General features: G+C 39.7%; 1 protein-coding gene across 1 annotated transcript in view; it reads right to left on the bottom strand.

Moving 5' to 3' along the window:
- Positions 1 to 15,783, bottom strand: part of PHLDB2 (pleckstrin homology like domain family B member 2) — a 65,039-nt gene that overhangs the window by 44,058 nt on the left and 5,198 nt on the right. The window contains exons 2-3 of the mRNA XM_058185140.1: positions 13,871 to 13,983; positions 9,209 to 10,545 (exon numbers count right to left, since the gene is read on the bottom strand). Of these exons, the coding sequence (XP_058041123.1) occupies positions 9,209 to 10,545; positions 13,871 to 13,916 (1,383 nt within the window). The 5' untranslated portion in view covers positions 13,917 to 13,983. The remainder of the gene's footprint in view (positions 1 to 9,208; positions 10,546 to 13,870; positions 13,984 to 15,783) is intronic.

Raw genomic sequence — 15,783 nt, 5'->3', positions numbered from 1 at the left:
CAGAACAAGAAAAATAACTCAGCACTCAAGTGTTTGCTTTCACATTAATATTCTTTCTTTTTCTTTCTTTCTTTCTTTCTCAGCCTGACAAAAATTGATTCAGAATTTTCACATATTTCAAATATGTATATACTACTGCCTGCCTCCAGGTTGTTGAAAGTTGAATCAGTTCTAAGATTACCAGATTTAAATGGTATAAGTCTGGGAAAACATTAAATGTCAGATGCAGAAAACTCTTAAAAGACTTATTCTTTACAGTGGTCTGGATATTTACAGCACAAATATAATAGCCCCAGTCAGTGAATGGGTGTGGGTGTTTGTGCATCTGTCTGTGTCTGTCTGATCCATCCATCCATCTTTTATTTGCTCCAGATGCCTCTTATAAAGTCAGATCACAGTGAGTTTAATGAGGTATATGCCCAGATAAATCTTACTATCTTTCATATCTGTTTTTTGAAGATGTTCATTTTTTCCCCCCTCTAAAAATATTTTTTCCCATTCAACTACTTGCCTATCTGGATGTTCGCCACTGTTAATTTTAAATTTAGAATTTTAAAATCAGAATTCAGAATACTGAATGTATATTCTTTTTCAAAGGAATAAAATGTCAAATTGACTTCAATTCAATGGAATTTGGGTTTTCCTTTGTTCTAATTACCCCTCTCCAAGCACAGCTGAATCAAAAAGTGGTTGTAGCAGTGCAACCAACAGTTTTAACTAAATCACAACCTCAAGAAGCTTCTGGAAAGGATAACTGAACTAGTACTACAAGTGAGTTGACCTTCAAAACGTTTATCAAATGGATGCATCATTCTACTTGTGAATGCCTCCAAAATATTTGAATGCATATTCGAGTCTGGGATCTTTCACAACAATAATCCTCACAGGATGCTAAAAGAGAAAACCAATCAAGTGAGAGGAAATTCCTTTATACAGTATATAAACATGCACTCGCTTTAACGTTTTAACATGTTACAAAGCAAAGGACTTACATCCTGTTCAGAAAAACAAAACTATTTGTACAAAGGAAACAGCTGTCAAATAAATTGGAAAAAAAATCCTTTACCAAGTCTCTAAACAGAAAATGGTTTCTTTCAGCCTTTATAAAGGTATAATTGAAGAAGTCATCAAAATAATTCATTACATATTTTTCTCCTTAATTTTTACACCTTTAACAATATAGGAATATTTCAATTACTTTTAGGATTTTAGGACATCTTTCTCAGAAGTTATGTTTTGCTTCTGAAACATATTCCACCTGCTATTTTCGAGCATTTATTTATTTGTATCCCACCTTTATTATTTTATAAATAACTCAAGCCAATGAATATATCCAATACACCTTCACCTCTTATTTTCCCATAACAACAACCTTGTAAGATAGGTTAGTGAGTATCACATTAATTGTTGCACAGCAGCAAATGGTTGTATGCAATTCAAAAGGCATGCATTTTTCCATTTTCATTAATGCCCATCATTATCATCCTGGAACCTGAACAGTAAATTAAAATAAAAATATTTTATGATAATATGAACGTTGTACCTACCTGAACGTTCGTTCTCTGGGCGCTGCATGAGAGTCCAAAGCAATGGGTGTTAACTTCATCTGATTGGCCAAAGACTGAGTTGAAATTTGTTTAACTACTCCTCCTCCTTTCTGCTGAGCTCGTTTGCTAATGAATATCTGGATCTGGATAAGATGGAACCTGTAAAGGAACACAATCCGTCCTGGACCTCCTAGAAAAAGAAATCTCGTAAATAGGGAGGGGCTGGACTCGCACGCAGCGCCCAGAGAATGAATGTTCAGGTAGGTTCATTCTTCTGTGCGCTGCTTAAGAGAGTCCAAAGCAATGGGATATAACCAAGCTAAATATCCCTAGGGCAGGAAACAGATGAGTCCATGGTCCCTCCAACTGGAAGGACCTTTGACCCCTTCGGCCAAAGGCTGCCTCTGCTGAAGCAAATTTGTCCAGTTTGTAGTTGCAGACGAATGGAGAGAGAGATGCCCATGTGGCCGCCCTGCAGATTTCAAGAATGGATTCCTGGGTGGCCCAAGCCGCCATGGTGGCTGCGCTTCGTGTCGAATGGGCCATGATGCGGCTAGGCTGCAGACAAGCCTGGTGGTCGTAGGCCATGGAAATGCAAGCCTTGGGCCAACAGTGGATGGTGTTACTCTTGTGCCCAGGGATCTGGGCTGGAATGAGATGAATAATGATTCCGTCTTCCTGAATGGCGCCATCCTGTCAATGTATTTCCGCAGGGCCCTGTGGGAATGCCAACATCTCTCTCTGGGATGTTTGGGGTTAGGACAAAAATCAGATAGTATGATTTCCTGTGCTCTGTGGAACCAGATGTTGATTTTTTGGTAGGAAAGTTGGGTCAAGAACAACTCGGTCAGAATGAAAATGCATAGGTCCTTCCTAATGGAAAGAGCCGCTATCTCTGAAATTTGTCACATTGACGTTATAGCGACTTTGAATGTCAAAAGTTTAAGGTTGGATGCTGAAGTCTGAATTAGTCCTTTTCTGGAACACCAGAAACAGAAAGAGGACCACGTGGCATTGTATATGTGGGTTGTCGATGGGTGTCGAGAAGCCAAGACGGTATCAATGACTTTGGTAGAAAAGTGATCTCGTTTCAGGATCTCCCTTTCAAATGCAGACGGCCAACTGGAACCATTGGGGTTCTGGATGTAGAATGGCCCCCTGGCATAGGGAGATCCTGTCTGCAAGAATTTTCCAGGGACGGTCGAAGGAGAGACTTACAAGATCCGCAAACCAGGTCCACCGTGGTCAGTAAGGGACTACGAGGAGAACCTCTGCCCTTTCTTCCAGGATTTTTCAGATGAACCTCGGTATCAAAGGGGTCGGAGGGAATGCATATAAGAGGCCGGGAGGCCAATGGCTGCGAAGGCCACTGGTTTCCTTGGATCCTGCTGTCTGGAATCTGGTGTAAAACCAGGGAAGTTGTGCATTTCTTGGACTGGCGAAGAAGTTTATTTGGACCTGTCTGAATCTGGATGTCAGAAGGAGAAACAGGTCTGGATAGAGTTGCCATTCCAATTGATCTATCATCTCTCTGCTTAGCCAGTCTGCTCGAGTGTTGGATGTCCCGGAGATGTGTTCTGCCTGTATGGAGAGCAGGTGTCTCTCAGCCCACAGACCTATCTCTCTTGCTTTGCTCATCAGAACTTTGGAGCGAGTGCCCCCCTGATGGTTTATGTGTGCTTTGCTGGTGACATTGTCTGTCAATATCAACACGTGGTGACCTTCCAAGTCTCTTTGGAAGTGTCAGAGAGCTAGGTGGGCTGCTCTCAACTCCAGCCAACTGATGTTGTTTAGTAGGTCCTTTGGTGACCAACACCTGAGTCACTTGATCTAGCAGGTGTGCTCCCCACCCGAAAAAGCTTGCATCCATGGTGAGAATTTGGTGAGTGGGCACAAGTAGCATCCCTTCATCATTGCTGATGAGGTCCACCACTCCAGTGATTTGAGAACCTTCAGAGGAACTTTGATCGTTGTGTGGGCATTGCTGCGGCCAGTCCTTTGGCTTGGTAACAGAAGCCACTGAAGAGGCTGGGAATGTAGTCTTGCCCAAGATACTATCACTAGGCAGGATATCATTTTGCCTAGCAACTGTGAGAGTAGGAGCAGAGGGACCTATTTGAGGCTTTTGAACAGCTTCACTGTAGTCCAAATGTTGACCAGGAGGTCTCGAGCAAGGAAAACCTGGCAGGTCTGAGTGTCGATCCCTGCACCTAGGTGCACTATGTTGTTGGACGGAAGTAATTGGCTCTTCTCCACGTTCATGGAAAAACCATGGTCCTGGAGTGTTTGTATGGAGATCTCGTTGTGCTGGAGATCTCGTTGTCCTTGGTGAGGAGAGGACGACAGGCCCAATATGTCATCCAGATAAACCTGTATTCTGATGGGTTTGACCTGTAAGTAGGTTGCTATCACATCCATCAATTTTGTAAATGTCCTGGAGGCAGAGGAAAGCCCAAAGGGCAGAGCCCTCTATTGAAAGTGGGCCCCTGAGTAGCAGAACCTTAGGAACCTCCTGTGAGATGGCTTGATGGGGACATGGAGGTAAGCCTCTCGAAGATCTATTGGTGACAAGAGATCTCCCTGTCTAATGCAACCCAGGATGGTGTGCAGAGATTGCATTTTGAAGTGCCTGTATTTTATGTGTACATTCAGCTTTTTCAGATTGAGGTTGGCTCTATTGCCTGCCGACTTCTTTGGCACCAAGAAGAGAATCAAATAGAAGCCGGAACCCTGATGAAGAGGAGGGACTGGTTCTATAGCCTGGGTGGCTAACAGATGTTGAATTTCGGTTTCCAACTGAGCTCTCTTGGTGTAGTCTTTTGACGCGGAACATTGAACGAACTGATGTGGGGGTTCGGAGTTGAATTCTAGGGTAAGCCCCAGTAAGACTGTCTGCAAGGCCCAGGCATCGGTGGTTGTGCTTTTCCATTGGTTGACAAACTTGGAAAGACGACCTCCAACGGGGCTGAAATCTGCACAGTCACTCTGAGCGTCGAAACGGACGGAATCCATTCCTTGAAAGGGACGTCTGGATCGATTTTGTCTGCTACGGTCACGAAATGCCTGCCTGTCCTATGGCCTATTAATGGAAGGCCCATTGATAGGTTGAGCCTGAAAATCCTGTATCCTGCGAACGAAAGGACTGCCTGCGACATGGGAACGCTGGCCTGTGGTCCACTCTCCTGTAGACATGAGGAAGGATCTTACTTTTGTCCTTTCCTTCCACTAATACTGGGTCTAGGGCCTCCCCAAAGAGGAAACTGCCTTTAACTGGAGTGGAGGCCAACCACCACTTAGTTCTCATGTCAGCTTGCGAATCCTGTAACCATAATAGTCTGCGAGAGGTAATGTTGGATGCTAGGGCACATGAGGCAAATTTGACTGAACTGAGGATAGCATCAGTGGAAAACTCAGCAGCTGCGATCAACTTATTTATGTCTTGATGCAAGCGAGTGTCCTCCGGAGAAATGTGGGCTTGCATTTGACAGAGCCAAATCAAGGATGTCCTTGTGAAAAAGGATGCTACTGTGGCTGATCTAATGGCCCATGCGGCAGCTTGATGGATCTTGCAAGCTGAGAGCTCCACCCTCCTGTCCTCTGGTTTTAGACCTTCGGCTGAATCAGAGGGAAGCAAATTGGAAGTGGCTAAGCTGGCCATAGGAACATCAACAGATGGAAGAGTTAGGTGATCCTCAAGCTGTTGTTCTGCAGTATACATCTTTCTGTCAATGCCACTAGAGGTGGACACAGACCCAGGTTGGGTCCACTGCTTCTGTATGATGTCAATGAAGAGTTTGGGCGATGGAATAGCCTCCTGCTCTGTGACTGGTTCAGTAAATACACTTTTAATGGGATCGTGAGGGTCCAAAGATCCCCCAGATTGCCCCACGAGAGCCCCCATGTTGGCTGTATTTTTGCCTTATGTAATAAGGTTTTAAATAAGTCATGTCAGAAAAGTCCAGTAGTAGTAAATTGATCAGGGATGACCCCTTCATCTTCAGAAAGATTATACTCTACCATGTCTTCCTCTTCCACCCAGGTTAAATCGCTATGGTGTGAAGGAGAGGGAGATTGAAACTCCTGTCTATAATTACTGTCTAGGTGTTCCCTGTGATGTGAGACCCGTTGACCGGGTTCTGCCTCAGGCAATGGTGGCATAATTCCTCTTTGAGTGAGGGCTGCATCTATGTCTTTGGAAATGGTGCAATTAAGTTACACATTTCCTGTGAGATAGACGGTAGATGCTCCTCCTCCTGGCGGATCCCCACCATGGTAGGAGTAAAGTTGGCAGATGAGTGGGAACGTTTGTGGCATTGGGGATAACCCGGGACCTGGCAGATCCCTTCCATGGAAGGATCGATGGCCTGTCCTGAACCTCCTGTTCCTCCATAGAGACATTGGGAGATCAGTCTGGTGGATTAGGCTGATGGATCTGAGCCACAGTTTGAGAGGGAGAAATCACTTATTTGTTGGATGCTACACTGGTGGGATCATTGCAGGTCATAGCAGTTTTTAATGCCTTTGCAAAGTGCTTCTCTAAGGCACGTTGCCTTCTTATAGCATCAGAAATAGAGGACTTAGACCTGGTAGTCAGGCCCCTTTTCCGAGGTCTTCCTCTTTTAGGGGCGGGGGCCTTGGTAAATTGAGAAGACGTGGAGACATGGGAAGGAGAACGGCTGCAATCCGCCATTTTGTGATTAAGGATTCAATAATTCAATAATGGAGACTGTTTTGAGGCTTAATGGACAGAAACTCCTTATATTGTCCAAAAGTTATTATTTGAGCTCTGGAATAAGAGAAGCTTTGAGAATTAAAACTACGCCAAGCCAACACCATGGTTTGGCAATGCCTACAAACTGTGGGAGGGAGCAATCCAAAATGGCGCAAAGCTGGCACAATGGATTCCTGAACACCAATGCAGTAGCCTTGGTGAAGGAATCACGCCTCCAACAGCACAAAGCAACTGTCCAACTCCCCACCAGGGCAAAGCCAACACCACAGTTTCTTCTATGCTCCACCGCCACTCTAACTTACAGTCCGACAATCTCCCGGTTTTGCGGCGCGGATCGAAGGCTCCACATGGCACACCGGCCAGCTGGAGCTGAAGAAAAGCCGCTGCCGCTTGGAGCAGCTCTGCCGAGAAGAAATAAACTGCTTCGCGGCTTGAGAAGCTTTTCAATTTGAGTTTGAGTCTGTTTTGTTTAGAATTCAAATTGAAATACACTGATTAACGAGCTCAAGCAATTGAGTTAACTGAGAAGTCTTTCTAGGCCAACTTAGTTAACAAACTGGAGCTCAGCAGGAAGGAGGAGGAATGGTTAAATGACTTTCAACTTAGTTTTTGTCTAGTCAGATGAAGTTAACACCCATTGCTTTGGACTCTCTAAGCAGTGCACAGGAGAAAAATATAATCTCATACAGTTGCTATATATTTCATCAATCTTCCTTAAGAAATCATGCAAAAATTTCAAAATCTTATGCAATTTTGTAAGATGTTCAAAAGACACATTTTTAGAGGGAATTCAATGTGTAAATTTAATTTTAATTTAAAGACTCTGTTCTACACTGTACCCACTCAATATCCAGTATGCTGTATGACCAAAACATATGGTCTTTATCCTAAAAAGACTATCCATCAGTTTAAAGCAGCCCCATCAAGCATATGATAAAAATGTAATGAAAGAGCAGGAGATTCGTAATTTGTTATTAATTTTTTAAAAAAATTTGCTATTATACAGTGTGAAATAAGTCAATCTGCCTCTTCTACACTCCTCCTTTGAGGGGAAATAAAGTAACATTATCAGTTCTGGGTAGTATGTTATTGACTAAAGAAGGTATACCATTGATTCTTAGGAAACAAAATATATTAGGTTTATAATGTTTCCCAGGCTGCATAGAATATATCAGCCTCTACTGACTTAAATGAGAACTGAAAAACCAAAACCATTTTCAGTACTTTTTAATGACGGTGTTTCCCCAAAAATAAGATCCTGTCTTATATATTTTTGAACCCAGAAATAAGCACTTGGCCTTATTTTCAGAGAAGTCTTATTATTTTGGGGCGTGTGGAGCAAGACGGGGCTCCTCTTGCCATCTTATCTGATTTCCAACTCTGTCTCCCTAACCAGAGGAAATGGTGGGGACCAGCTGTGCATGCGGTTAAGTATTTTCAGAGAGGGCTTATTTTCAGGGAAATACAGTAAATTTTTTACAATAGTTAGGCAGGGTAAAGATCTTGGATACAAAAATTCAGACAATCACTAGATGGAAACAGTAGATACAGAATATTCTCCCCCTTTCCATCAAAAACAATACAGACTGATATTTGGCAGCCCAGAACTGGGAGCCTAAAATTAGGGTCTAGCTATGAGACAATTCTATATCAGTTTTAACCCATCTAAGGTTTTCATCCCTGACCATCCCTAATGTGTCCCGAGTAGTTTCATAGTAGAGGTTTTCCTAACTCAAGCACATACAAAAGACAAAGTTATGTTTAAAAAGGAAAACTGTAAACTGTGTACACATTAAGCAGGGGTGAACTGGAACCTAGGAATTCAGAATTTTTCCCATACTGTATCTGTGTCTTTATCTGGACTATCTCAATTCACTTTTTAAATATAAAATGCAGACATTCTGTAGACAGACACTTATTGTATCTGCTTAATTAGACCTAGAAGTTTTGGAATTTACAGTTACAACCTAACTGCAGCAGAAGACTAAACTAGATTCTGCCTATGATTAACAGTGTGGTTTCCAATTTTCTCTTTCCTTTCTTCTGACACTAATTAGTTATTTTTCAATGCAATGTGCACTTTATCTGTTTAATTGGATGAGGTTGAAAAGACAACTTTCTTCAGAACAAATAAACTGCTACTATATTTGGCACATGCACTCAACTTTTGTTTAGCTGACTGCCATTTTTCCCCACAAACAAAAGACAATGGGAAGAATTCCAAGCGAAGATGTCCTTCTCTGCAAGTCTCACTCAATTAAGTGGGAATATGTCAAGATGAAGTATTCACGTATTACACCCATAAAATGAAACGAATAGTGAATTTCCATTATCAAAATTTCCTTTTTAAGATATACATTCATTTCTTATGTTTTCTTGAAATTATGCCTCCCTACTGTAAAATGTTTCACAGATTTGAAAAAATATCACAGATGACTTAAGATTTTTCTCTAATATATGGGAACTATTCAATGTGCTCAAATTAATAGGTTTTCCACTGTTTTTTAAAAAAAGCAATGAATTATGTCATTATGTTTTACGTATCTTACCATTGCAAACAACAGTGTCATCAACATTTTTTTCTGATGTACTGGATACCTGCAGGATATAATTTGTGGCTCATAAGTACTTTTTTGTCAGAACTCATTTTGTCAGAACTCATTTTGTCAGAACACACAAGTTGAAGCACCATAAAGTTCTTTCAGTTTCCTACCCTGTATAGATGGCTTCATTGCCCTCCTTAGATTTTAAAACAGGATGTGATTTGACCAGTTTTTGTGCGATGGCAAACACTGACGCAAATGAAAAATCAAACACCTGAATTGTGAACTACTACAACAGCTGCACACATAATAAGTAACTTTAAGGGTATTATTTGATATAGTAATAGCAAAACGTTGTTAAAAATTAACTGGAAGAAATATATTACCAGTCTCTCCATTTCCTGTTCTTTCAGCCTTTCTTCTCTTTGCCTCCTGTGGTAGTCCATTAGGTCTTCTCTTCCAGAAACAGAACTAATGCTGCTCTTTCTCTCTCGAATGGAAGGAGTCTGCCTGTGGTTTTCCAAATCTGTTTCATCAAACTCCATGGAGCTATTGGAAATTCTTCTTCTTGCAGGAAACCCTCTCTCAGCATCAAAGGGAATAAATGAATTATTAGGGCTTGTTCCTGACAATCCAACCCTATCAAAGTCATCAGATGCATATGAGGAAGTAGATGCCAGAAGCATTTTCCTAGCTATCCGGGGGCTTGCAGGAACACTGAGAGTTGAATTTACATAGGAATTCACTTCAGGTGGAAAGTTTGAGTACGGCAATACTCCTGAAGTGCAAGAAGAAAAATGAAGGTAATTGTCAGCATCCAGTATATTTTGAGGTAGAAGGTCTTTTTCAATAGTCTTCTTTCTTTTGACATTCCCAAAAGAGTTCCTGGGTGGTAAACTCAGTGGTGTGAGTTGGTTTTCTGTTGGTTTATAAAGCCTGGGCAATGACCGACTATAAACTCCCATGTGGCTCAATGAACCACCCGGATATTTTCTGGTTCTAGGCCCCTGAGCTTCCATTGCTGAATCCTTTTGTTTAGTTGACTTAGCCTGAACGGACATAATGTCATGTATATTCATTTTCCTGCTTTGTTTTGGACTAGAAGGCATACTGGCAGCTCCAGAGCTGCCGAATGGTGAAATAATGATATCATTTCCTGAATTCCCATTCCACATTGTAAGAAGAGATCCAGAGTTTTTCCACCCATCCAGTGCTCCTGGGAAATAGACACTGTCATGAGATTTATTCTTCTGACTGTACTTTGAATAGGGAAATTTACTCAGATGTCCAAACTGTTTTTCATTTTCCCTGGTAGTAAAAACATCAAAGTCTTTCTTTCCAAGGCTGCACCCACTTAATGAGGAGAATGTGCCTGAAATGGGGCCCATATGCTTTAGAGAAGCATTTTTGTCTGAAAGATAAGAGTTCTCACAAGCCAAAGGTTTGATTCCCTGAATTTTGGAAACAGATGGCATACTTTTAACACTGGATGCAGGGCTCAATTTAGGTGCCAGAGGCTGGGAGAGAGTTAAATAAGAACCAGAGTAGTCTTCATTTGTTTTTAATTTCAGACTTGACGAGTATTTTTTCTGGCTGAGTTTGTCCATTATATGCTGGAGATCAGTTTCAAGAGAATTCATAACTACTTCTTTTCCCAAACTGGTGTTTTGTAATTCCACCTGGTTTTGCATATGACCATATTCTTCCAACATCTTGTTGGAATCTGTAAAAAGAAAAAAGAGAGAGAACAGGAGAGAATTTTAACAAGTGAATTATTCATTCTTTTCCTAGCTTGCAGTACTTTTACAATTCATACTTCGTGCAACTTGAACTCAACAACAAATCTGTAGAAGTATTTATTACAGTGAATATAAAGATGAATAATTTTAGAAACTATTTTCAAATCACAGGATTAAAAAAGTATTACTGTTTTAAACAGCCCTGTTACACAAAAAGAATCAAGATAGACCTGTGCAAGATGAGACGCCACCAAATCAATGATGTTAGTGGTACACCAGAAACAAATTTCCTGTATAAGTTATATATCTTAGCTGCCTGCAAAGAAAGAAAGAAAATGAATGGATGGGGGAAGGGTCAAGATTCTTACTTGCAAGTAGGTAATAGACTGTATTAGACAAAAGGCAGAAACCACCTGATAAAGCTGTCTAAGTTTCAGGAATAATTTATTTATGCATTAAGTTAAGTGAATTCTTGCCACTTAAATTTGTTTTTATATATACATATATATATATATATATATACATATATATACATACATACATAGATATATATATATATATATATATATATATATATATATATATATATATATATATATATATATACACATACATACATATATATACACACACATACACATACACACACACACACACACACACACCCCTTTCCAACAACAACCCACACTCCTATTGCACAAAACCCTGAAAAATAAGAGTTCAAAACTGTAAATTTTAACAATGACAAATAACTTTACACTCCAATTTATACAGGGATGTAACTGAAGAGAAAGGGGGAGATATCTCAGTGTGCCATCTCATTTATGCAATTAGAAGGAGAAGATTCCTGAATAGATTGAATATTGCTTTTCAATCTCTCTCCCTGTTCCAAAACTCTGGAATCATTTGGCTACCAAGTAGAAACTTATTTTAAAACAATGCCATAACATGAAAAGGAATTTTATTGCTCATCAATCTACAAAGGGGCGTTATTCAACTTGATCATTCTCATCATAGTTATCAGATTAATAAACATTATTTCTAATACATGATCCAGCATAATTTCTTTAGTGAGGATGTCAGAAGCTGATTTAAGAAACATAATAAAATTTAATAGTTTTCTGATGACAAAATCCCAGACAACAGGGGATATATAAGATCCTAGGTTCATTTCCTTTAATCCCCACCACCAATTAAAATAAATAAAACTCAGTTGAAAACTTCTTAGAATCTGGATGAAACCTATGACAGTATTCATAAAAATAAAGGTGTAAATATGTTAATCTTGCAACCTTATATATTACTTTTTAGAAGTATATCCCACTGAGTCCAACAAATTAATTCTTATGCAAGTGTATTGAGGATTATAGTCTTAAGGTTTATTGTATGGTCAATTCACAATATCAAAACTGTTTTATACTGCAATCAAATTATCAGATATCAATAACTTCCTACTATAGAAATAATTTAATCAGGCTAGCAGAGTCAGGTTGTAATTTCAGGGTGAAATATGTTCACCTTCAAATTCTATGTTTTTACTTTTGATAATTTTTATCTTTGGAAAAGACCTACAGTACTAGGGAGAATCTCCCCACTTTGAGGAACAAAGCATGGAAAATATTGTGCATTAGCAAGAACTTTGTATTACTCCACCCAGCACATACAAGAATAATTTGATTAAAGTGCTAACATGTACAATATTCTAAACTGCTCATTGTTTCAAATTTAAATTAAGCTGTTGAAAGCAGATTTTGAGCATCTACAAATCTGGTTCTGTTTAAATATATGGAATCTTAAAAGAGGTTTAGAGGGGGAAGCAATAATCCTGCTCACTATTGTCTATTTTGATTAGCAGCAGCTCTCTAAATCATCTGGGAAATTCCAGAGAGTGAAATATTTGCATGTGTTTCAAACATAATTCAGCATTTTGTATTTGTATGCAATACTTTAAGTCCATTGACTTCAATGGAGACAAAGGAAGAGGGAAAATTATTTACCGTATTTATACCATTTGTATACTGATGAATCAATAAAGACTCTCAGTAGTTTACAGCAGTCCAACAGAAATATACAGCTATCCATAATAAGTAAAAAAATATCCATAGTACATCATCATAACCAAAATATAAGGGAAAAATGGAACCTAATAACCGGCTCTCTATTTTTTATCTAAAAAAATAACATAGCAAACATAGAAGCAAAATATGAATAGTGCTAATTTTACTCAGCCACAACATTTTTAAAAAATGATGGCTTATTTATATTGTCATAAATATGATTTCTATTATGCCTTAATTGGCACTTCCAGGTTAATACAAACATAACAGCTTGTTTTGGAAAGAAGATCTCTGTAGGTCAACTAGAGTTGAAAATGATTAACTTTCACTGCACAGTAGCTATTTCACATGTTAGTAATACTTGCTAATTAAAGTTATACCAAAACAATGTATTTGCTGTTTTATTAGTTTCTTAAACAGGCAGAAAACTAGTGATTCAACATTACATTTAGATAGGAAACCAAAGTTTATCCTGTGTAGAATATATTCAAACAATGATTCCTTTAGCTATTGCAATTCTGAACATTTTACAGGTAAATAAGTTACTGTATTTTTCAGAGTATAAGACGCACCAGAGTATAAGATACACCTTAGTTTTTGGGGAGGAAAATAAGAAAAAAGCTGATTAGCAGGTGGATTGGCCTCCCGGAATACCCCCAATCAGCTGTACCCAGAAGTGAATTTTAGCAATAGGTTCCTTGGTTGTGAGCTCTGTGCCTTGCTTTTTTTTTTTGTTTGCTTTTTTTTTTTCTGCCTCTGAAAGCCTCCGAAACAGAGCTTTAGAAAAAAAGCCTCTAATGCTCTGTTTGGGAACTTCTTTTCTGAAGCTCCATTTGGGGCTTTTTTTCTAAGCTCCATTTGGGGCTTTTTTCCTGAAGCTCTGTTTGGGAGCTTCTTTTCTGAAGCTCTGTTTGGAGCTTTTTTTCTGAAGCTATGTTTGGGGCTTTTTTTCTAAGCTCCATTTGAGGCTTTTTTTCTGAAGTTCCGTTTCTGATGCTTTTTTCAGCCTCTGAAACCTCCGTTTGAGAATCTGGCCGGGGCTACATTCGGAGTATTAGACGCACACAGATTTTCACCCTCTTTTTAGGGGGGAGGGGAAGGTGCATTTTATACTCCGAAAAATATGGTATTTTGATCATTAATGAGATAGCATGCACATAGCCTAGTCTAACTTGGACTGCATCATAATTAATCAATAGTTCTAGATCATTAAACACTAAAGAAGCATTACCATAAGAAATGAATTACATACCTGTTCTAAGACTGTGGTAAGCAAGATTACTTCTATTTGACATCATGTTGCTACTCGCCCAAAGGGATGGATTATTACAGCCAAATTAGATGAAAACAGGTAAATTCTGACACCTGTAAAGAACGCAAGAACAGTAAGCTCATAATAAACAATACTTTGAAATATCTTTAAAAACTAAGGTTATATTAAAATATTACAGTTTGCTTTCTAAACTAAAAGCTTCTAGTTTATATACAGTATATTTAAAATCCAAAAGTAGCCAAAAAGGGGGGGGGGTACCCAAAGCAAACTAATTTCTTATGAAACAAACAGAAAGTGAGACTGGAAATAGCCAACAATTTAAGCAGGGAAGATGAGGACAACAGAAGTGATGCATAATAGACTAAATATACTTTCAATGTTTTTAGTGTAGAACTGAAATCTAAAAACAACTTAAAATGTTATCTACAGTATTTGTGTCCATGCAATCATCTCTATTTTAATAAAAATCAAATCCGCTAAACCATTTGTTTGCATTTTCTCTTGGTTCCGTTTATTAATAAGCAGCTTTTCCTTCAATTAAACAACAGGGGATTATAGAAGCCTTCAAATTTGATGGTCTCTAGTTATAATGGAATACTTGGATGGCGGAGCAACATGATTCAGCTGGAGGGTTCAAGGGGCTTCAAGCAGGGGTGAAATGCTCCCGGTTCTTACTGGATCTCACAACCAGTATCGATTGTGCTGGTGGTTCAGCGATCCGGTAGCAATCGCCGAACCACCGGCAACACCCGCCGCCGCAGGGTCATTACTTCCTGCCTTCTGCACATGTGTAGGTTTTGCACATGCACAGAAGGTCTGCGCGCGCATGTGACGCATGTGGCCTGTGGACTTCCAAGTCAGTAAGGAAGGTAAGTAGATTTCACCCCTGGCTTCAAGACCTGAGATTTATCATCCTTAGTTCTGATGGGGTTGCGCTATCCCCAACAGACCCAGTGCAAAATCTGGGGCTTCTCCTAGATTTGCAATTCGTGCTCGAAGAGTAGGTGGCAGTCATGTCAAGGAGAGCCTTTCTGCAACTTCTTATTGTAAGGCAGCTCTGCCCTTTCCTGGATTGTGAGGCCCTGCATACAATTGCTCATGCCCTGGTCATCTGCCAACTGTATTACCACAACATGCTCTACATGGGGCTATCCTTGAAGAGTTTTCGAAAGCTAAAATTGGTACAGAATGTAGTGGTACAGTGTGCACTGTTTTGGAGGCCCTCAGTGACACATGTGACACCGTTATGTGAACTGTATTGGCTGTTTATGGGTCTAATTCAAGGTGTTGCTCATTGCTTCTGAAGGTCTTTATGGCATGTCCATACTGTCCAGAGATTGCCTCACCCCAATGGGATTAACCCACCTTACTCATTCCAGTGGAAAAGGCTATTTCAGATCCTGTAAGCCCAAAAATTTTGACTGGCAGGATCCAGAAGAACCTTTTCTGCTGTGGTCCCCCACCCTCTGGAATATTCTGCCATTAGAGGTGAAGTTTGTCCTCATATTCCTGGCCTTCTGGAAGAGCTACGGCTGTGCTGTTTGGCCTGAGGCCCCAAACAGGAACCTGTTACATTGGGGTTGGCAGACAGGCTAAAGCAGATTCTCAACCCCCAGAATGTCCAATATCTTAAATTTTTAACTTTTAACTTCTCTATTCAGTTTTTCTCATTTTAATTGTTTTTAGCACTTTTTAATTTATTTTATTGTAAGTGGCCCAAAGTTGCAGTATCAGTGAGATGGATGGCATACATATATACATACGTACAAGCTTGTTCTATCTGCAACAACAAACATGTTAAATGACTCTGGATGAAAACAAAAGCAAAAAAATAAATAAATGCTACTGAATCATCTGAAAGGACCACAGGGAAGATCACAGGAACACATTAT

The sequence above is a fragment of the Ahaetulla prasina genome, chromosome 5 (genome assembly GCF_028640845.1).
Source record: "Ahaetulla prasina isolate Xishuangbanna chromosome 5, ASM2864084v1, whole genome shotgun sequence".
Classification (NCBI taxonomy): Eukaryota; Metazoa; Chordata; class Lepidosauria; order Squamata; family Colubridae; genus Ahaetulla; species Ahaetulla prasina.
The sequence above is the reverse complement of the archived record's forward strand: the minus strand, read 5'-3'. Positions and strand labels throughout refer to the sequence as shown.